Source organism: Convolutriloba macropyga, chromosome 5 (genome assembly GCF_964194025.1).
Source record: "Convolutriloba macropyga chromosome 5, txConMacr16.3, whole genome shotgun sequence".
Taxonomy (NCBI): Eukaryota; Metazoa; Xenacoelomorpha; order Acoela; family Convolutidae; genus Convolutriloba; species Convolutriloba macropyga.
In genome coordinates this window covers 21,333,124-21,356,474 of record NC_134472.1, presented here as the reverse complement: position 1 = coordinate 21,356,474, position 23,351 = coordinate 21,333,124, and the positions used below count along the sequence as shown (strand labels likewise).

The 23,351-nt window shown below is 33.0% G+C and overlaps 1 protein-coding gene across 1 annotated transcript in view; it reads right to left on the bottom strand.

Moving 5' to 3' along the window:
• Nucleotides 1–5,225: 5,225 nt before the first annotated feature.
• Nucleotides 5,226–23,351, bottom strand: part of LOC142340309 (uncharacterized) — a 20,783-nt gene continuing 2,657 nt past the window's right edge. The window contains exons 2-4 of the mRNA XM_075390884.1: nucleotides 20,431–20,734; nucleotides 8,212–8,325; nucleotides 5,226–5,322 (exon numbers count right to left, since the gene is read on the bottom strand). Of these exons, the coding sequence (XP_075246999.1) occupies nucleotides 5,226–5,322; nucleotides 8,212–8,325; nucleotides 20,431–20,734 (515 nt within the window). The remainder of the gene's footprint in view (nucleotides 5,323–8,211; nucleotides 8,326–20,430; nucleotides 20,735–23,351) is intronic.

Below are 23,351 nucleotides of genomic sequence, written 5' to 3'. Positions count from 1 at the left end.
CCATTCAAGACTTTTTTGCGTATTTCTAATTAATTAATGAAACCCTGCCAGAAAAAGTATTCTGGCTCCTGGCAAACTGTCTGATAACATGAAGGTCAATATTTATTTACATGGATCAAGAAAAAACTAACTGATCAAAAATCACGTTTTCTAAAACTTGTGTACACCTAATTTGCTGAGCATCTGTAGCGTCTTCCTTATCAATCTATTCTAGAGTCTATTCTAATCTACAAATTCATTCATTGAAATATGTGGAGCAAACTCCCAAACATTTCTGTCGTAAAGTCAGAATAAGGAGCGTATAGTTGAGCCCAGAGAGATTTTTTGGCTGTAAATTTTCCATATTTTATTGATTTTATGTCTGTAGTCATTGTAAATCAGAAAAATTCTAAAAAATTTTATCTTGTATTCTACGTTTGAATTGAAAACGCAAGCAAAATTAGTCAATCAAAAGAAGTCTCGCTAGTGCGAACATTGAGGCTTTTCTATGTTATCAATTTTGCTTGTTTTTTCCTGATACTTACAAGTAAATTTATTGAACTCACGCCTAATTGCAATTTGTGTTGCTGTAAGCAATGAAGGTCTTAGCTAAAATAGAAAAGATTTTCGCGAATCTCTGGCAAGCAACCAAAAATGCAATTCATTAAAAAAAACAATTGTCAAAAAACCACCCAAAGTCAAACTTCACACACGTAAAGCGAATTTCATTTTCCAAGAAAAAAAGCAAAATTTAAACATTTACGTTCAATAAGTCCTAATTAAGTTGAATGAGGGAAATACTTCAGTGAGAATATCAATTTCAAGTGATATTCTTTAAACGCAATACATCTCAATAAAAGAGCATCAACAGTTGAAAGCTCTTTTCAGAACAGAACAGAAATTAGTTTTCAGATGAAAGATTTTGCATGGTAGCTGTTCATCTGCTTGCTCTTTAATTGACAACTCAAAAACTTTTGATAAAATTTGATCAGCAAAAGATTCATGACACTTCTTAAAAACTCTGAAATGTACGAAAACCTCAGCGTCGATGTGTTTGTAAGACACAAAGTAACTTGAACTTAAACGAACCGGACAATTCAGGCCTGTGTTACTAGCATGGCTTTCTATCTGAAAGTATTTTTTTGAAATCTTTTGCAAATGGCAAAAAAAATTAAATTTTGTCTCAAAAATGTTTACACATTAATTTAACGCAGTTTAACACGGCAGGACAAGGATTTTTTCTCGGTAACTCGACTTTTCAACAAAACGATGTGAAGGTACAGCAAAATTGAAAATGCTTATGCTTAATAAATATTCAATGATGAAAGCAGTTTTTTCAGCAGATCTTCTTCTGCAATGAAAAGTTTAAGAATATTTTTGTTTATTTTTTATCCGTGAGGTTTAGTGGTGTGCGCGATTTGATAGATAAAGTGTTGGTCTCATCAACAGAGAGAAACATATATGGAGTAACAAGAGCGGTCACGGCATGGTGATTAAATCTCCGTGATCTCACTCAGTCGGTAATAATTGATTGAATAAATTGTCTTTTGTCTATGAGAACGAATCAATTTGAGAATGGCGATCATTTATTAAAGATATTAGCGTGCATGAGAACAATTATTGCTCACGGATGGAAAATTACACGTTTCGGTGTTCTGTTCGTAGCAATGCCTGTAAACTTAATAGCACCATTTGAGTTTATTGAGAAAAATCTCAAGAGAAAAATTTTTTGAGAAGTGGTATTAATTAACAGGTTATACCTATATTGTCGTAATAAAACTTATTGCAGTTACCAATGCCTGGCTTGAAGTTCGGAACTCGGCAATTAATATCGTTTAGCTTTAGAGGAATAATATTGTTATCTGCATCTCCATATTTACAGATTATCATCGGAGTTAAAATAAATTTTATTATTTTTCTTGAAATCTGTTTGAACGGAGGATTTTCATATAGCACTAATGCCTCAGAATGATTTTTTTAATCGCATAATTGTCAAAGACTGTTACTTTTTCGAGTTTTGTCAAACTTAGATAGCAACGTATGATTTTTCAACAACATAGTCCTCGAGCTTCATTTCGATGCTACTACCGAGAGCACAATATACCTGAGGAGACAAGAAATCAATTTTTTTTAGTTCTGTTTGCTGTTCCGTGAATCAACCAAAACCGACACCGGGGTGAAGAAGCTAGTTCTTCGGTTTGGCTTCCACAAAAATATGAGAATTCATTTTTCTTTTGAGACCTTTTTCTACTTGCTCGATTAGCAGTTTGTTTCGGTGTAATTTATTTGACAAATCAAACATAAAAATATCCGATCTTTATTTGTTCACTTGCTTCCATTTATCAAGAGTTAAAGGATTACGTGCACATGGTTTAGGTTGTATTTCGTTTTCAAAGCTCATCGTTTCCATAGAAAGAGTAGGAAATTGTTAAATTTGAAAGTTCTCGAAACAGTTGTGATGTTACCTTATAAAAACAGCATTTCAAGGTCGTTCTGGAGAACTGAAAATAGGTGTTAGGTGAGAACAAAACAATTTAAGTGTGTAGTCCCATCTTTTTATGCACAGTTCCGTATTACAAAGAGAATTTAAAACTTCAAAAACTCCTGCGAAAGATTTTTGGGTCTCTCCATGAAATCTTTACAGCAATGCCTTAAAAAATTGTTCGTTGTTATTTCACTCCGCCAACTGTACTCAAAAAGTTATTGATCACACACCCTCCGATATCATGTCGATGTGTTTTCACAGGGTTTAGGAAAAATGTGATTAAAATATCATGCTTGTTAAAGCCTGTGAACACTTGATTAGTTTGACATCAGTATACCCTTTCGTTTCGGTCTATTCTTTACGACACTGATCCATTGAATTAATTTTAGTCTATTCCCAAACTTTTCTGTCTTAAAGTCAAAATTATGGCTGTATTATTTAAATCCCGCGGGATTTTATCCGCTAAAATTATATATAATTCTTTGTTTGTCGGTCTATATTCATTCTTAATCAGAGCTGCTCATCAAACTCAATTAACAGTTGTTTTGGCGTTAGTCTTCAAAACGTGGGCTAAAAATTATCATTCAAAGTACACATGTTCATTTTTTAGCGTTTGTTTTTCCTGATGATTTAGTGAGAGCATACATTATAAACCCGTCCTGCTATGTTATCAATTGTTTTCTCTTCATGTCTAAACAAGTTGATTCTTTCACATTCATGCTGATTGGCGTCATATGTTGTTATAAGATGAAACTCTTAGCTATTATGAAAGACATCCGGGAATTGACTGGCACCCTAACAAAAATGCACATCACTTTGACAAATGTCCAATAACCAGCTGAAGTTAAATATAACAAACGTGAAGCCGGTTACATTTCTAAAACTTGCTGAAAATTATTATAAAATTTTGCCGTGACTGTGTTCAATGGCCAAAAATGAATGACTGAAAGTGTCAGTTAACAAGTTAACAATGAGTCGTTTTAACCATATTACATCTCAACATCAGCAAAAAAATGTTCGGACGATTAGCAAACAATTCCTCGAGCAAATTCGGTCATCTCAGTTTTATCAATTATTTTTGAAAACTTAATGTTTTGGAAACTTACTCACCGTTTAGTCTTGTGTACATGCGCGAGCAAGCAGTTAAAAATCTTATTTACTAAAACAGAAACCGGAAAAAAACATTCAAAATTTAAAATTGAAGGCCATTCAAAATAATGAAAACTTTATACTTGTTGCACAGGATTATAAAAAAAACAGCTGGATCGTTTATCAGAAATAAATATTTGAGGTTTATGCACTGCTAGAGGTAGTTGAAATTCTTTGATCTCGATTTCTGAGCGGATGATGTCGTTCAAAAAATGCATAGTAAGAACAAGAAAAACATAGCATCCTGATTAGTAAAATTGAAACCGTGCAATCTCATTAACTTCAAAAATATCCAATTAGATTCTAATTAATTTATTAATTGCTGTAGTTTGTTTAATTAAAATGTTTTGAACTGAAATAAAAAGCAATTAAGATAAGTCTGAAACTAAAACTACGATACAGTGAGATGCCTAATAGGTGTTGGAGTAGATGACAAAAAGTTTCAGCTAAATCAACTGAAAAAAAAAAGAATAAACTATTTGCTTTAAAGCCTACAAAACTAAGTTTAGGAAAACGCTTTTTGCCATTTTGGGCAGCAAAAATATAAACTAGGTGAGAACTGCTAAATGAACGAAAAAGAAATCAAGCATACAGTTAACAGTTTACTGAAAACTATTCACAGCACAAAAATTGACACAAGGTTGTCAAACTGCAATTTTCATTTTCATATAATTGTCCGTTTTATATGAAGAACAACATGTATATCAAATTTTCACGAATCCAAATTGGCAAACTAAAGTTTGATAACTAACAAACTAACAAACTTCATAAATAAAAGATGAGAGATAAAACCTTCAACTTTCTGTCATTGCCTGTTTCACTGATCTACACTGTTTTGTCCCCCCAGCTTAGTTGGAATATATCTTTTAAAACCCCCAGAAGCATTTTGAATTTTTTCCCAGTAACGTTCTTTGAAACTACGAATAGAGTGTAATTAGTGGACATAAAAAGACTGGGGGCACAAAGAAATGGAATGTTTTAGTTGCCATGGTTTGAAACCTAATTAGCATCAATACAAATTTGATTAAAAAGCAGTAATTTACTCTAATTGTTGAATATTACTAACACGGTTCACTTTTTAATACACTGAATCACCGGAAATTTAGTTTTGTTGTTCGGACGAATTTAGTATGTTAAAAGAGCCCGTGCGTCGTTGAAAAAAACCAGCTCGAGGTACGCGTTCAAAATACTCCATGATCAGACCCATCCAGAAAATAATCCGCCATGATCAGAATTTAGCTTGTTCAAATTTGTTGGAGCAATCTTGTCCTCGTTCAAACTTGGCCATGATCACACTTGGCCTCGTTCAAACTTTTAGCACATTTTTGACTTGTTCAAGAATTTGTGAGTGCATTTCCAGCGTGATCTAACAATTGGAAGCATTTTTGGATCGTTCAAAATTATCCACGATAATACTCTACCACGTGGAAATTTTGAGTGCTTTTTTTGAAACAACGATTGCGATGAAAACCGTGAAATTTCATACGAATAATGGTTTCTGGAGATGAAATCCTTAAAAAAAGTCACCACTATATTCCCCACAAAACAATTAGGCAGTTCAAGTAAAGATTGGACGGACAACCATTGGAAGTATCGAGACCTTTAAGTACCATTACGATACTAGAAGTCCAAACAGTCCAATGAAACAGTCCAATAAAGAGACGACCGAGGAACTGGTCACAAAGGGAGCTTTGATAAGAGGACGTTTCCTGCTCACAAAAACAAACTTGTAAAATTGTGAACCGCAAATCTGCAGAAAATTTACCATTTTCAAGAGTGTTAGAATTACTCATAAGAATTGCGGTGGAAAAAATCCAATTTACGTTTCCTTTGTTGAAGGGTAATTATAAAACGAATCTAGAAATGCAGGTTCTTTATCAAACGTCTAGACTCCTCAAGCAGTCTTTGACCAAAAGTTTCCATCAAAGGTCGAAATACGCTACTAAAAAAAATTTTTTAGTTTTGATGAGAAGAACCTCGATCACGTTTATATTCAGAAGTGGTCAACCTATACAGTGTATTGAATGAAAAAACATTTCTAGAGAAATTTTTGACATTTAAAGACGAATTGAAAAAAATCATTCGAATTTGGCCATGATCAGACTTAAGGCAGACTCCGATCATGTCCTTGGTCGTGAAATTTTGAATGCACCGCTCCCCTGTGCGTTTTTGATGGTCTCATCATAAATGGTTTCAATCAAGGACCTCGACCTGGTTTTTAGTTGTTTACTGGGAGAGGTCGGCCATTTAATCCAAAAAAAAAACAGAAACAAAGCTAGCAGATTGTCAGAAAATAGCCGTAAAAGCTCGTAGAGCTGCAGTTTCATAAAGATAGTTATATAGACCAAAAAGAATTTTCAATTTTCTAAAAGCTGATATGCTAAATTTGATTAGGAATCTGTTAATATATTGATGCTTCTATTAGTTGACCTCAAAAACCTTCAATTCGAGTGACACACGCTATCTTGACATACGCTTATCTCTTTGAATTAAAACAAAAAAGTTAATCGCAGAGTGAGAAATTCATTTTTGAGAGTTAAGTAAGTCAACTGTAACCAAAAACTTAATCACGTGAATGATCAAGGAAACTCGCTCCACTAAGAGTAAAAAATGACGCCATACACAAAATTGAGTTGAAATTGCTAGGCCAAATGAGCAAAAAGCAATTTTTACGTGACTGTGACGTCATATGGTCGTAACAAAAATCTTGACAACGTATTTTCTTTGACTAAACAACTTTCACTGATCGAAAAACCGAAAGCGATAGAATCATCGTGTTTAACCGCAAAGGTACTCAAAAGCTATCAAAAATGAAAAAGATTACAAAGATTCCTAGAAAAATCTAAAACAAGAAAAATTGGTTAAAAAGCTGAAAAATGACAAAAAGAGTGCAAAATTCTCTTCAGATGATACAAAAAACTTCCATGCGCACTACTACCAGTTTAGATAACTAGGCAAAACGACATTGACTGAAAAAGTTGCAGTTTGTCTGTAGAAACAATTTTTGAGCTGAACTTAGTTTATCTTTTTTGCTTAGCCTTCCCATGATCCTTTCAATCTTCTTTAAAGCATTATATGGGTTGTATCCAAAAACGAGGTAGTCGTATTGGTACTGCCAGATAACTTTTTCACAACATTCAAGTCCACTTTCAAATCGTAATTCAGTTTCTTCAAATACAAGTTTCCGTTTTTGTTGTTAAACTTTGAAAACTTGAGAACTCGATGCATCTTTGTAGCGTTGTGGATTATGTAACCAAAGTCTCCGTTTATTGTTTTTTTTCTTTGCTAAATTAGCAAATTTATTCGTTGATAAACAACTACAATTTATATAATGCGAACCTACCTGTTGAAAAAAACATGGAAAATAGAAAAATTGTGGAATGATTGGATTTGTTTGCGCAAATAATTCTCTTTCAACGTTAATGGTTTTAGAAGAATTATTTTAAGAGTGTGCAAGGTCCAGCTCAATTGTCTCGAAAAGATTTGGGACACCAGTTGACTTCTTTTGCTTTTCTTTATTTCAGCTTCAGTTTTGATTCAATTTCCTTGAAACATAATTCGAGACAATTTAGTTCTTAAAATTGGTCTAGTACTTTAAGAAAATTTTCGAAATCCAATTCTTACACTTTTCGAAAACGTTCGGCCAATTGCTTCTCTTTAGATGATCAAAAAGCTTCCAAACGCACTAATACCAAATTAGATAATTGAGCAAAACAACTTTGACTGAAAAAATTGGAGTCACTATTAAAGAGAGTGCTTTCAAAAAGCCGCACCTGATCAAAAATTTCCGCTCTCTCAGTAAAAACAAATTTTCACACCAACATTTCTTGCTCTCTCTCTCTCTCTCGAATAAGCGACCTGAACAAATAACCACTCTCTCTTCTCTCAGCTCATCAGAAATTTGACATTAACACTTTGTTTTCACACATTTCATTTCCTGTCTCAAATACACTCCATAAGAATTACCGATCAAAAACGAGGCTCCCGCCACCATTACTCCTCTTCGAGTCGTAAAAAAAACAGAAAACCATAACTCCTTTTCGAGTCGTAAAAAGAGTCAGCGCTCCAATAGAATTAAAATTCTTCGGTTTAAAGAAACCAGGATAAGACCAATAATAGCCTCAGCGATCGCTTTAGGGCTATTATAAAGTATTCTTTTGTTGAGGAGTTTTATTGTCAGCATCGAAAACTGTTTGAACATTAATAATTCTCAGTTTGGAAAATTATTTGAGCAGCAAATTTTATTCGATTTTTAATTGCAGCGTATAAAAGACTAATAAAAATAACTCAAGTGGAAAATGTGCCCATTATTGTAATTTTTCAAACAAAAAGAGGATCTTTTCCGTTTGTTGTTGCCTCCCTCCTTCAGTATGTTATGTCCCCCTCCCCCTCTTCTTGTTATTGCAAGTGTCACTGAATAGTAAATCATTGTGTAAAACTATGGCATGTGCGTCGGGGCCGGGGGATGGAATAAATATTTACACATTAGGCTGTAGCGGCCATAAACTGAAAAGATGCAGAAATGAAACGATTTTACTAACTACTCAGTGTGTAGAAACAAATTTTGAGCTGAACTTAGTTTATCTCGTTTGCTTAGCCTTCCCACGATCCTTTCAATCTTCTTTAAAGCATTATGTGGGTTGTATCCAAACACGATGTAGTCGTATCGGTACTGCCAGAGAAATTGTTTCACAACATTCAAGTCCAAATTTCTGAAAATTTCCAAATCGTAATTCGTTTTCTTCAAATATAAGTTTCTGTTTTTGGTGTGAGATTTTGAAAACTTGACAACTCGGTGCATCTTTGTAGCATTGTTTATTATGTAGTCCAAGTCTTCATTCATAGTTTCTTCACGCCCCAGAAATTTAATTTTCAGCAGACACGGATCGCATATTGATAGTTGAGGTCGAAAATGAGCGTTTAAGTTTCTTTTCGGAACTGTTTCTTTTTCTCTGCAAGATTATTCAATTTTGTCATTGATGTAAAACTTTTATTTATGTAATGCTAACCTACTCCAGTCTGAAAAGAATAGATATAACAGAAAAAAATAGAAAAATGGTTGTAACTAGTAAGTATTGTGGTAAGATGTTGGAATGCCGTGGAATAAGTTACAAAATGGCCACTTCAATCATTAGTTAAAACAAGGAGGCTCGGTAATGTGCGTTCGCACATTAAGTTCCGACCCCGCTCATCTACATTTTCACTTAATGTTCTACCAAATGAGGAAAAGATAAAAAAAATTAATACAGCAACATGTTCAATAAACTAATAAATGAATAAATAGTCTGCTCTAGAGGGCCTATGAGACCTGCGAGTACCAGAAAAGACGGCGATAAAAATCAAATAGTTTCAAATATTAATTGCGACCAAAACTCGTTGTCCATTTTTTGAAAATCATTAATAACCAAATCAAGATGGATCAGATAAAACTTACACTAAGAAGGCTACAAGTACTTTACTAGAACAAAATATGGAACTTATCCTCAATGCGACTTGATAACAAGTCGACAAGAAATAAGCAAAAGGGCAAAATTTAACAAAAACATTGCTTTTTGGAAAAGAATAAATTTCGAACTGATTAGAAAAAATATGCATCAAATGAATTCATGAAAGATTTTTTCTATACCTCCACAGAGAGCGATTGAGACCTTTCACTATCCAGGATATGTCATAAGACGGCAAAAAGAACGACGAATACAGCCAAAAAGGAAAAATTTGCACGAAAAAATTTGCACGAAAACGATGTCTCAGCCATTTAACATTAAGCTGTTCATTAAAAACATTGAAAATCTTCGATTGCGTTTTATTAAAGTGAAAAAAATTGTGAACCAAATGACGCCCGTTATTGAAATACTGTGAAAAGAAAACAAAGACCTACAAAAGAGGGGCGAATATTCAAAATTCACGAATACTTTATGAAAACTGGTTGTACCAAGCAAAAAGACCAATTGAGGAAAATAAAACCGATATTAAAAACAAAATGTTTTTAAAAAGATTGATGACGTGAACTGTCATTAGAGATGCTAAGCTAAGTTAACAGAAATAAGATTGGCAATTCTCAAAAATCTGTTCTTTTTTAAAAACAATTATTTTCAAATTTCATAAACAGAAAAAGCTGTCGCCTAAAAAAATAGACAGTTTGTCTGGCAACTAACTGGAAAATTAATTGTGTTATTCAGCCTGTTATTAATGAGACTAAATCATAGGACCACAAAATAACATTAAGTAAAAGCTGGACTAAAAAATTTCACACACATCTTTACAAAACCACATTGCTGAAACCATTAAAATTACAACAACGTTATCCAGGAGGTCTTCATCTGCTTCGCGGTTGATTACCATAAAGTTTTTTGTAAAACGACTATCAGAAATTGACGGCAAAAAACCACAAAAATGAAAAGTATCTAAATTTCACAAAATTCTTCTGAAACAAATTGTCTCAGCCCTGAAGACATCAGTCAAAACGTTTAAACAACAAAGAAATTTTTGTTTTGGTTCAACAAAACATTAAAGGAAACTCTAACTGAAGCGAAGTTACGAAAATGATTCAACATTGTAAATTGCGAAAAGAAACGCAATTCTGAACAAAATGGGATAAATTGAAAAAAACTATTACTCTCTTTTTAGGAATTTAATTTGAAAGTCATAAAAATCATTTGCTCTATACCAATATCAGTTCAAAGATTTATCTATAGTTGGCTACTGAGACCTTTCATCACCAAATATTTGGCATACGACAACAAAAACTAACAACAAACACATGGCAAAAGTAAAAAAAAAACTCTACCAAATTCTGCAACAGAATGGCGTCGTAGCCCTTAAAACCATATGTTAAGAAAAAAAACTTGCTCAGTTTCAAATGTTGGAAAACATTTTTTAGTTAGATTTTTAAATAACGTTACAATTTACAAAAGAAACAAAAACAACAGGAAAAATGTTAAATTATGCACAAAAATCACAAAATTTTGTATGAAAAATCGTAGAACCAAAAGCAAGAAAACCTGCGGTTAAAACAATCCGCCACAAAATTAGATTGTGCACTATAGGGAAGTAAATTTGACCTGTATATACTGAGAAAATGCAAAAAGTGAGTAAAATAATATACAAAATTGACAAGTTCAAAAAAACCACTGAAATTTCCTTAAAACAAATACATTCAATAACATAAGTGACAATAGGCAACAACCGAATGCATGCTAGAGGTTCAATTACACCTCTTGAGGAAATCATTTGGATTTTTGATCAATTAGAAGGAGCAGTCAGAATGCAAAAAGAATGACAATTGATGGCACAATTACTGGAGCTGTGAATGAAAAATTTGGTCAGTAATTAACAATATAATACAAAAGCAAAATTTTTTGAAAGAAGGCAGTACTAAAATAAAAATTGAAAGTTTCTGATTCTAAGAATCCATGATAAAATCAAACCTCCCCGATTTTACCGCACGCACAACAAAAGTGTTCCACTTGTTTGTGAATTAGACCAATTGTTGAGTGAAATCCTTCAAGTATTAAAAAAAACAACGATGCATTTTTTATAATTATCGAGTTAAAGATGCAAAAAAACGGCAAAATTTTAATTCCAGATGACTTTCATACGGCACCTAATTTCACCTAATTTTTGATGGAAAAAGTCCGAATTTTGTGTTTCCACAATAACACCATACCAATAAAAAATAAATTAAACTTATTTCAAATTAAATTACCGAAATTGTGCCAAATTTTAGTAAAAATTACTGAAAATCTAAACAAAAACAGTTGAATGTTCACAAAACTTTAATACTCGATAGCTCCCTGTAGTAAACGAAAATTTAATTCCATATTCTAGGACGTACGTGCTTTTTAATGATACCACTCACAATTCTGTACGATGAATATATCGATCGGCCAAAATTGACTGAACAAAAAAAAACCAGGTAAATATATAGTTCCTCCCTCCCCACTAAAGTGGGGGTCGGAACAATTAGCTATGAAAAGACTCCATTTTGTGTGTTGTCTGCCAACAGTTGTGATTCATTTTTCATTTATTTTCACTGTTCGTTATTAAGTCTACTATTTTTGATAGCAATATTAGTATTTAGATCGCTGTCTCTAACATTGTGTCCATTCTTTATCCACCTAACTTGAGCTCCAGGTTAAATGTCTTACATCTAATTGTGAAGCTAGTCATCTCTGTATATCTTTTGCTTTTCTTTTTTAGGTTAGATCTCTGATTCGATTGCCTTTTTTTCCTGGATACCTGCATCTCATTTTGTTTTCTCGTAATTCGTTCTAGTTTCTCTCGGATTTGATGAATTCTCCGTGTTTTCTTCTTCCTGTTCATTATCTGAATTTCTTCGAGTATGTGACGTGTTTTAGTTACCGTGGGATAATTGGACAAAGACTAGTACTTTATGATACACCTTGAACTCAAATCCTTACAAGTTTCTAAAATTTTCAACAATTTTTGTTATGTGGATAACGAAATGCTCATCCTCAGAGTTATAGGGGTTTTGTTTTGTTGGGTCTTCAAGATTCGATAATTAAGCGATATTAAGATATCATTTTTTCCAGTAACTATTTCAATTGCTGTCCGTAGTGCCCTTAGAAAAATTCAAAAACATTATTTGTTTTACTGTGCAAATCAATAATATGCTATATTGGAGTCAATTTAGAAAACTTGTTTGTGTCAGCTTCATTTCATTCAACTATGTGTCCACTCAAGTCAACGGCTTTTTATAAACATTCGCCAATTTTTGAGCAGAGATCAGAATGCAAGATCTAATTCATTATATTTTGTTTCATGCTTAGAAGCGGCGTACTTACTATTATCTTTCCTGCGTTTTTGATTGAGGCTAATTTTTCTCAGTTTCCAATTTTTTCTTTCACTATGCAGGATATGTCATAAAATAGCAAAAAGAACGACGAGTACAGGCAAAAAAGAAAAATTTGCACGAAAACGATGTCCCAGCCCATTAACATTAAGCTGTTCATTAAAAACTTTGCAAATCTTCGATTGCGTTTTATTAAAGTGAAAAAAATTGTGAATCAAATGACGCCCGTTATTGAAATACTGAGAAAAGAAAACAAAGACCTACAAAAGAGGGGCGAATATTCAAAATTCACGAATACTTTATGAAAACTGGTTGTACCAAGCAAAAAGACCAATTGAGGAATATAAAACCGTTACTAAAAACAAAATGTTTTTAAAAAGATTGATGATGTGAACTGTCATTAGAGATGCTAAGCTAAGTTAACAGAAATAAGATTGGCAATTCTCAAAAATCTGTTTTTTTTTAAAAACAATTATTTTCAAGTTTCATAAACAGAAAAAGCTGTCGCCTAAAAGAATAGACAGTTCGTCTGGCAACTAACTGGAAAACTAATTGTGTTATTCAGCCTGTTATTAATGAGTTAACAAGCGGACGAAAAAGAACAAAAAAGGCAACTAACAACAAACACATGGCAAAAGTAAAAAAACTCTACCAAATTCTGCAACAGAATGGCGTCGCAGCCCTTAAAACCATATGTTATGAAAAAAAATTTGTTCAGTTTCAATTGTTGGAAAGAAATTTTTAGTTAGATTTTTAAATAACGTCACAATTTACAAAAGAAACATAAACAACAGGAAAAATGTTAAATTATGCACAAAAATCACAAAATTTTGTATGAAAAATCGTAGAACCAAAAGCAAGAAAACCTGCGGTTAAAACAATCCGCCACAAAATTAGATTCTGCACTATAGGGAAGTAAATTTGACCTGTATATACTGAGAATATGCAAAAAGTGAGTAAAATAATATACAAAATTGACAAGTTCAAAAAAATCACTGAAATTTCCTTAAAACAAATACATTCAATAACATAAGTGACATTAGGCAACAACCGAATGCTTGCTAGAGGTTCAATTACGCCTCTTGAGGACATCATTTGGATTTTGATCAATTAGAATGAGCAGTCAGAATGCAAAAAGAATGACAATTGATGGCAGAACACAAGAATTCAGTTAAGGTCTGCTAAAACTCTTCGTCAAAGATATAAAAACCTCTGGTTCTCTGAAAACAGACTCCATCGACATTCAGCCTCTTGTTTACCTAAATGGAGTTGTCATTACTGGAGCTGTGAATGAAAAATTTGGTCAATAATTAACAATATAGTACAAAAGCAAAATTTTTTGAAAGAAGGCAGTACTAAAATAAAAATAAAAAAGTTTCTGATTCTAAGAATCCATGATAAAATCAAACCTCCCCGATTTTACCGCACGCGCAACAAAAGTGTTCCAATTGTTTGTGAATTAGACCAATTGTTGAGTGAAATCCTTCAAGTATGGATTAAAAAAACAACGATGCATTTTGTATAATTATCGAGTTAAATATGCAAAAAACGGCAAAATTTTAATTCCAGATGACTTTCATACGGCACCTAATTTCAGCTAGCGCTCTCTTAGATGTTACGGAGTCTTTGTTAAGTTTTCTAGGTCACTACGTCTGGCAAACTTTAACAAAGTGGACCAGAAAAGCATATTTTGTGCCAATTTTTGATGGAAAAAGTCCGAATTTTAAAAATTTAATAGAAAAATTTTAGCCAAAAAAACTTCCTAAAAACAATTCAGCAACGCTCTTCTATCTCTAACGGTAACAATAACACCATACCAATAAAAAAATAAATTAAACTTATTTCAAATTTTATTACCGAAATTGTGCCAAATTTTAGTAAAAATTACTGAAAATCTAAACAAAAACAGTTGAATGTTCACAAAACTTTAATACTCGATAGCTCCCTGTAGTAAACGAAAATTTAATTCCATATTCTAGGACGTACGTGCTTTTTAATGATACCACTCACAATTCTGTACGATGAATATATCGATCGGCCAAAATTGACTGAACAAAAAAAAACCAGGTAAATATATAGTTCCTCCCTCCCCACTAAAGTGGGGGTCGGAACAATTAGCTATGAAAAGACTCCATTTTGTGTGTTGTCTGCCAACAGTTGTGATTCATTTTTCATTTATTTTCACTGTTCGTTATTAAGTCTACTATTTTTGATAGCAATATTAGTATTTAGATCGCTGTCTCTAACATTGTGTCCATTCTTTATCCACCTAACTTGAGCTCCAGGTCAAATGTCTTACATCTAATTGTGAAGCTAGTCAACTCTGTATATCTTTGGCTTTTCTTTTTTAGGTTAGATCTCTGATTCGATTGCCTTTTTTTCCTGGATACCTGCATCTCATTTTGTTTTCTCGTAAGTCGTTCTAGTTTCTCTTGGATTTGATGAATTCTCGGTGTTTTCTTCTTCCTGTTCAATATCTGAATTTCTTCGAATATGTGACGTGTTTTAGTTAACGCCGGATATTTGGACAAAGACTAGTACTTTATGGTACACCTTGAAATCAAATCCTTACAAGTTTCTAAAATTCTCAATAATTTTTGTTATGTGGATACGAAATGCTCATCCTCAGAGTTATAGGGGTTTTGTTTTGTTGGGTCTTCAAGATTCGATAATTAAGCGATATTAAGATATCATTTTTTCCAGCAACTATTTCAATTGCTGTCCGTAGTGCCCTTAGAAAACTTCAAAAACATTAATTGTTTTACTGTGCAAATCAATAATGTGTTATATTGGAGTCAACTTAGAAAACTTGTTTGTGTCAGCTTCATTTCATTCAACTATGTGTCCACTCAAGTTAACGGCATTTTATAAACATTCGCCAATTTTTGAGCAGAGATCAGAATGCAAGATCTAATTCATTATATTTTGTTTCATGCTTAGAAGCGGCGTACTTACTATTATCTTTCTTGCGTTTTTGATTGTTGGCTAATTTTTCTCAGTTTCCAACTTTTTCGTTCACTATCCAGTATATCTCATAAAAATGCAAAAAAAAACGACAAGTACAGGCAAAAAAGAAAAATTTGCACAAAAAAATTTGCACGAAAACGATGTCCCAGCCAATTAACATTAAGCTGTTCATTAAAAACTTTGCAAATCTTCGATTGCGTTTTTTTAAAGTGAAAATAAATTGTGAATCAAATGACGCCCGTTATTGAAATAGTGAGAAAAGAAAACAAAGACCTACAAAAGAGGGGCGAATATGCGAAAGTTAAGTGTCCAAAATAGGCTAGCTGAAGTTGGAAAGATTTTTTACCGTTATTAATTTGCTTTATTTTCAGTGCTCTTGATTAATGTTGTTGATTGAGTGCTCCTGTATCCTAGTAAGGGCAACTGTTCAACATGGAGTCTAGGTAATGTGCGATTGCACATAAACTTTCGACACCGCTCATCCACAATTTTGGCATAATTGTCTACCAAATGAGGAACGGATAGAAAACCCCCAAAAACTCAAGTAATTCAAATAACTCAGTTGAGTAAATAAAACCGCGTTAGATTGATGAGTTCTGCCATTATTAAGAAAACCAGTCAAGACGAACAGCAAAATCAAAGAACAACAACAAACAATAATTACATCCAAAACTTAATGACCACTTTAAAAGAAGATCTAATAACCAAGTCAAAATAGCGTCAGATAAAACTAGAACTAAACAAAATTAGTTCACTATCAAAAAGATGCGACCAGTCCTTAAAAAGGCTCGGTGACAAGTAGACAAAAAAAGAACCAAAACAGTAAAGTTAAAAAAAATCACTTTTTTTAAACAAATAATTTCAAAGTAATGAAAACCATTAGCAATCAACTGAAATCATCCCACAGTTTACGACCACCTAAGGTTTTCTAGAAAGGCATTAAGACTTGCAATTACTCATATTTTTTGCGGTTACAAAAAGACGAACAAAAAGAGACAACCAACAAAAATTCAATATAAATTTGCCAGAAAACGCTGTCGAAGCTATAAAGCCATTATTTGCCCCTCAAAATACGTTTGATTGCGCTGTTGTCCAAAATTGATAGTGTGTTATGTGAGTTTTCATTAATGCGACTAGGTAACAAGCAGACGAAAAACAAAAAAAAGGCAAAATTAAGCAAAAATTGGATTTTTACGAAAATTTTTTTTTCCAAAATCATGATAGCCATTAGCGACAAAAGGAAAAATTAAATAAATTCCTATATTCGTCCAGAAAAACCGTTGAGGTCATTAGATTTTCAGAATATGTCTTACCTCTACAAAAAGAACGTCAACTATTACAAAAATCGAAAATTAAATTACTTTTTTTCCGGGAAAGACAGTGTCGAAGCCACTAAAGTCATAAAAATTTCTTTAAAAAAACAGATTTTGTGACACTAGAGATGTCAAATATGACCTGTAATTAATAAGACTAGGTAATAAACAGACAATAGAAGTAACAAAATTGCGCAACTAAAAACAGTTTTTTTAAAACATTTGTTTTCAAAGTCGTGAAGGTCATCCCCTATCTACTAAAACGAGGATATCGGCTCATCTAATTTTCCAGAAAAAACCATTTAAACCTGTCATTATCCAGAAAATTTTATACGACCAAAAAGCCAAAAAAACGACAGTTGAAGACAAAATTTAAAAATTCTATTAAATTCTTCGAGAAAGTTGTGTAGAAGCCGTTAAAACCATAATCTATGTTTTAAAAGATTTTGATAGGTTCAATTGTGCCTTGTTTTGAACGTCAATCATGTGATATGCTAGCCTTCAAAAAATTGATAATGTGACAAAAAGAGAAAAAAACGTGAAAAATGGGCATGTGGCTAGAAAAAAATGTGAAATCTAGTAGTATCAAAGACAGAAAACCATAACATAACGCGTAAATAAGAAATAAAGATTAACTTTTAATTCAATAGAAAGAAGAAGCATTCTTCCTTTGCTGACACTAAGCTACAAGTTGACCAAATTAATAATATTCCTCCTATAGGAACACTTAATTTTTCGAATGTTATAGGTATAGATAATTAGTTAGTTAAAAATATCAAAAATAAATTGAAATACTGAAATATTGAAATACTGTGAAAAGAAAACAAAGACCTACAAAAGAGGGGCGAATATGCAAAAGTTAAGTGTCCAAAATAGGCTAGCTGAAGTTGGACAGATTTTTACCTTTATTAATTTGCTCTATTTTCAGTGCTGTGGATTAATGCTGTTGATTGAGTGGTCATGTATTTTAGTAATAGCAATGGTTCAACTAGGACGCTAGGTAATGTGCGATTGCACATAAAGTTCCGACCTCGCTCATCCACAATTTTGGCATAATTGTCTACCAAAAGAGGAATGGATAGAAAACCCCCAAAAACTCATGCCATTATTAAGAAAACCAGTCAAGACGAACGGCAAAATCAAACAACAACAACAAACAATAATTACATCCAAAACCTAATGTCCATTTTAAAAGAAGATCTAGCAACCAAGTCAAAATAGCGTCAGATAAAGCTGAAACTAAACAAAATTAATTCACTATCAAAAAGATGCGACCAGTTCTTAACAAGGCTTGGTGACAAGTAGACAAAAAAGAACAAAAACAGTAAAGTTTAAAAAATCACTTTTTTAAACAATTAATAGCAAAGTAAGGAAAACCATTAGAAATCAACTGAAATCATCACATAGGTTTATGACTACCTATGTTTTTATAGGAAGACATTAAGAATTGTTATTACTTATATTTTTATGCGGTTACAAAATACGAACAAACAGAGACAACCAACAAAAATTCAATAAAAACTTGCTAGAGAACGCTGTCGAAGCTACAAAGCCATAACTTGTCCCTCAAATTACGTTTGATTGCGCTGTCGTCAAAAATTGATAGTGTTCTATGTGAGTTTTCATTAATGCGACTAGTTAACAAGCAGACGAAAAAGAACAAAAAAGGCAAAATTAAGCAATACTTCGGATTTTTACGAAAAAATTTTTTTCCAAAATCATGATAGCCATTAGCTACAAGATGAAATACTTAAATAAATTCCTATATTCGTCCAAAAAAACCGTTGAGGTCATTAATTTTTCAGAATATGTCTTACGTCTACAAAAAGAACGTCAACTATGACAAAAATTGAAAAATAAATTACTTTTTTTGGGGGAAAACCAGTGTCGAAGCCACTAAAGTCATAACAATTTCTTAAAAAAAACAGATTTTGTGACACTAGAGATACCATATATGACCTGTAATTAATGGGAATAGGTAACAAACAGACAATAGAACTAACAAAATTGCTCAATTAAAAACAGTTTTTTTAAAACATTTGTTTTCAAAGTCGTGAAGGCCATCCCCTATCTACTAAAACGAGCAGATCGGTTCATCTAATTTTCCACAAAAAACCAAAAACCAAATTTTCCGGAAAAAATTTCATACGACTAAAAAGACAAAGGAAAAACGATAGTTGAAGACAAAGTAAAAAATTCAATTAAATTCTTCGAGAAAGTGGTGTAGAAGCCGTTAAAACCATAATCTATGTTTTAAAAGATTTTGATATGTTCAATTGTGCCTTGTTTTGAACGTGAATCATGCGATATGCTAGCCTTCAAAAAATTGATAAAGTGAAAAAAAGAGAAAGAAACGTGAAAAATGGGCAGGTGCCTAGAAAAAGAATGTGAAATCTAGTAGTATCAAAGACAGAAACCCATAACATAACGCGTAAAAAAGAAATAAAGATTAACTTTTAATTGAATAGAAAGAAGAAGCATTCTTCCTTTGCTGACACTAAGCTACAAGTTGACCAAATTAATGCTATCCCTCCTATAGGAACACTTAATTTTTCAAATGTTATAGGTATAGATAATTAGTTAGTTAAAAAATCAAAAATAAATACTGCGTTTTTGATAATCATTGAGTAAAATTAGCAAAAAAACGGCAAAATGTTAATTACAGAGCGTTCTCAATGAAAGTGCAAAAAAGGGCTAGCCCTCTTTGGTGTTTAAAAAGATTGTGTTAGTGGTTTTTGGTTATGCACTTTAGGAAAATTTAATCAAAGTGGACTAAAGAAGCGTATTATGTGCTATTTTTGATGTTAATGGCTAAATTTTGAAATAGTTAGTCAAAATTTTTGCCAAAAAATTAAATCAAAATAGTCAACAATACTTTTTTGGCTGTAGAAATAAAATCAGCAACAGTATTATTAACTATTTTAACATATTTTAGCAAAATTGACGAAAGTTTAGTCACAAATTCCGGAAAATGTGAATAGAAAAAACGCAAATTGGTCTAATATTCACAAAATTTTAAGCATCGATAACTCGCTCTAGAAGACTAAATTAAAAAAACTCACAAAATTCACAACTTTCTGCGATGATAATATATCGATCGGTTAAAAGTCTCTAAACAGAAAACCCATTTGAATATATAGTTCCTCCATCCCTCAAGAGGGGTCGGAACAATAAAAGCGATAGAAAAGCGGAAGGCTCTCTGCTGTGTCACGACAGAACAGGTAATTGCTTTTCTATGAACGTCTGTTACTCTTGCATAGTGAACACATTCAAAATAAATTATTTCTTATTGCGTCTTTCCCTCATTTCACAGCTTGTGCAATGCTGAGAGCCCAAAAATTATATCGCATAATGCTTTTCAATGTTTAGATTAAAATTATTTGAACAGGGGCTCGAATAGAACATGTGTTGATTTCAACAGTGTGAAACTACATATTATCAGCCAAAGTTTTTTCTCTGTTATCTATGGGGTGGTCGACTGTATAAAGATTTGAGGTATTCGCACACAAATTAGTTTTGTAATCTTTTAGAAAACAAATTGATTCACATGTGATTACTTTTTTTAGTCATCAACCACTATCGCAGATACAAGTTTGAAAGCGTTTGATCGGAAGAAACAAATTTCATTAAAAAATTGAAAATTAAACAAAAAAGCTATTTAAAAAATTTGCACCCTGAAAAATTTTTTAAATTCATGAGTATAAAATAGCAAAAATTTCACCAACTGATTAACAAAAGAAACAGTTTCACTCCTTGTGGTAGCTAAAAGGAGGAGAAAGTTGTTTAGTGATTCGTAATTATTCAACATTTTCAAATTAGGAATTACTCGGTTGAAATAAGCAGAGACTGCTCTGTCGAACGGGTCTCGCGTGAACATGAATCCGAACATTAAGTTCAATTTTCGTTTCCGGAAACGACTAACAGCTAGTTTGGGGACGTCATCGTCGTTACTAGGGTGATAGTTGGGGTCATTCATGGTTTGGTTGTTGTGGAAAAGAGGGTAGAAGACTTTGCCACGAGTTGAAGTGCCTAAAATAAACCATACAATCGCGTGCTCTACTAAATTTGAGCATAACTGATGACGTCACTGAAATTTTATGGCGTTTACCGATCTGCCGATTTACTCAATACAAGCTATGAAAAATGCCAAGTTTACGGAAGTCTATGTATATAAAACTTCCGACTTTTTAATTTCTCTCACGGTAGACGTACGGCATTTTAAATTTTTGTGCTGTAGGTCCATTTCTTGATAGTAAAAACAAGACCACTCGTGTAAGTCTGTTTGTGACGCAGTAAATTTCAACACAGTGATTGTCCTCGATTGAAATGGTTCCACAATTTACTGAAAATAGCTTTTTGTTGTAATTTCGTGAAAAAAAAAACTGCTGATTCTATAAATGACTTCAGCAATACAATATTGATGCAATCTCACACACACGAGTTCAAAATTTTTCGACAAAAATGTTACAATTTTATGAATATCTAGTATTAATATAAATTTGCTTCAATTTTATAAAAACTTTTCAGGTTTTTCGAAAACACGTAGATCAATTTCAGACTGCCTTGGAATTATTACTCGCGACGTAACTAAGTTTCGAAGCAATGCCCAATTTTGAAAATACTCTATTAGTCTACCACCGCCGATATTTATATATTTTGACAACAAACTCATCTTATTACCATATTACAGAGACAACGAGGGTTGAGTTTAGCGACCAAAATCAGCCCTGAACAGACTAACTTTAGATCGTGCACAAGAGATGTGGTTACAAACCCACTTTAGATTTGCTCAAATTGTGGGGGGGGGGGGCAGACCCATTTGTTTTTTTTTGCCCTAGGCTATGAAAGTTTGACTTTGGCGACTATAACTCCAATGACAATGGACATTTATGCTGCTAAGTACTTCATCGCTTTTGCTCTAAACACTCTTGTTCTCATTGCTTTTAACAACAACTCTCGTTATTATTTGAACAAACTGGCCTTTCAACAATTTTTGAGGGACAAAAATTTCTATTGTTTGTTTGGAAGCTGGGACTGTTTACTGGGACCAGCAGGGATTGTTTATTGTTTTCAAATATTATGACAAGATCTGATATACGGACTGAATATGAAACATGAATGGTTCTTGTATTGTTGCCATTGTTGTCAAGATTGGTAGCAGTGGTCTCCAACAACAGACTCGAAACAATGAAAAAACTGCTTCCAGTGACATCTCACACAGAGCACACATTTGTTAAAAGCGCCATAATTGAAGCCAAAACTGAAATTAATTGATTATGCGACAAAAGATATAGTCATATCGTTTTCGAGCTCCAATTCCGAATAAGAGGAAGCAGACAAAACTTGTTGAAAGAAAGAAACTGCTGGCTAGACAGGTGGAATTGGGATGCTATGCTTCACAAATAAAGACAGAGTACTTCATACATAGACGAGTTCAATAAAATTGCATTGTACTAAATATAAATCAATACCCTCATCGATAAATGGATGCTTAGATACATCATCAAGAGACTCAAACCGTGAAGGAACTTTGAATACATTTCTGCAATTAAAATCAAACAATATTCTTTTAATGCGTCAATAGAGGATCTTTTCATGGGCTAATTTAGTTTCAAAAAATTGTTTGATTAAGCTCATTGAGTTTTCGAAAGCAGTTGCACAGCAGCGACACACCGACATAAAAAATTGTGTTCTCATAATGTGTTTTACTGTTGCCAGTAAACTAGTCATGTCATTTTATAGAATTTTCATGGAAAAAAATTAACAACAAAAAATTGCAATCTTTCTGAATAGTAGTTCATCAACTGGTTTTTGCCTGTAAAGGTTGATTTTTAACTGGTCGTTGTCTGCAAATAATATTTTAGAAATGGGTCTTTGCCTGCAAAACATAATCCCAAAAATGTTTGCGTAACAGGAGTAATTTGTATAGAATTTAAATAACGTGTGCAATAAAACATCAGAGTGTTTGAGTCAATGTACCAATGATTCCGGTTTCATCAATTCTAGGTTTTCGAAACAGCGCTACTTAGTGAATCTTATACTCTATTTGTTCTTGACTTATGTGTCATGTTAAATTCTGGAACCAAAATAAACCGACAAATGTCGGAAGAATTGCTCTTGAACGACAGGCGAAGCAATTTAATTCAGGGGCTGTAGCCTAGATCAAATTACGGGTGCAAAAAAATTTTTCCCCCGCCGGGATTCGAACCACTGCCCTCCCGATCCACGGCCACACCTACTAACCACTGCGCTACAGATCACATACCTCACATATTCTGCAACCGAATTTATATTAGCTTTACTTCAGAGCAATAGAGATCACTCAAAAATGAAGAACGAAAGCGTGAAAAAGTCACTCGAGAAGTCACAGAATGTTCTAGAAGAAAAGCGCAAAACTGTCAAGCGAAAAATTTGCATAAAAAACATAGCCGGTAGAATACCGGAAACGACTCGAATCGTCGTGCAAAATAATCTCTACCATAAATTGGACAAAATCAGAATATCGAAAAAAACACTAGAAATAACAAAAATAGCAGACCAATATAACATAAAAATCGTTAAAATTTTTCAGTTCAGGGGTGTGGGTAGGTGCTGGTGGGGGGGAGTTGGTAGGTGGGGGCAGGTAGGTGGTGGTGAAGGGTGTAGG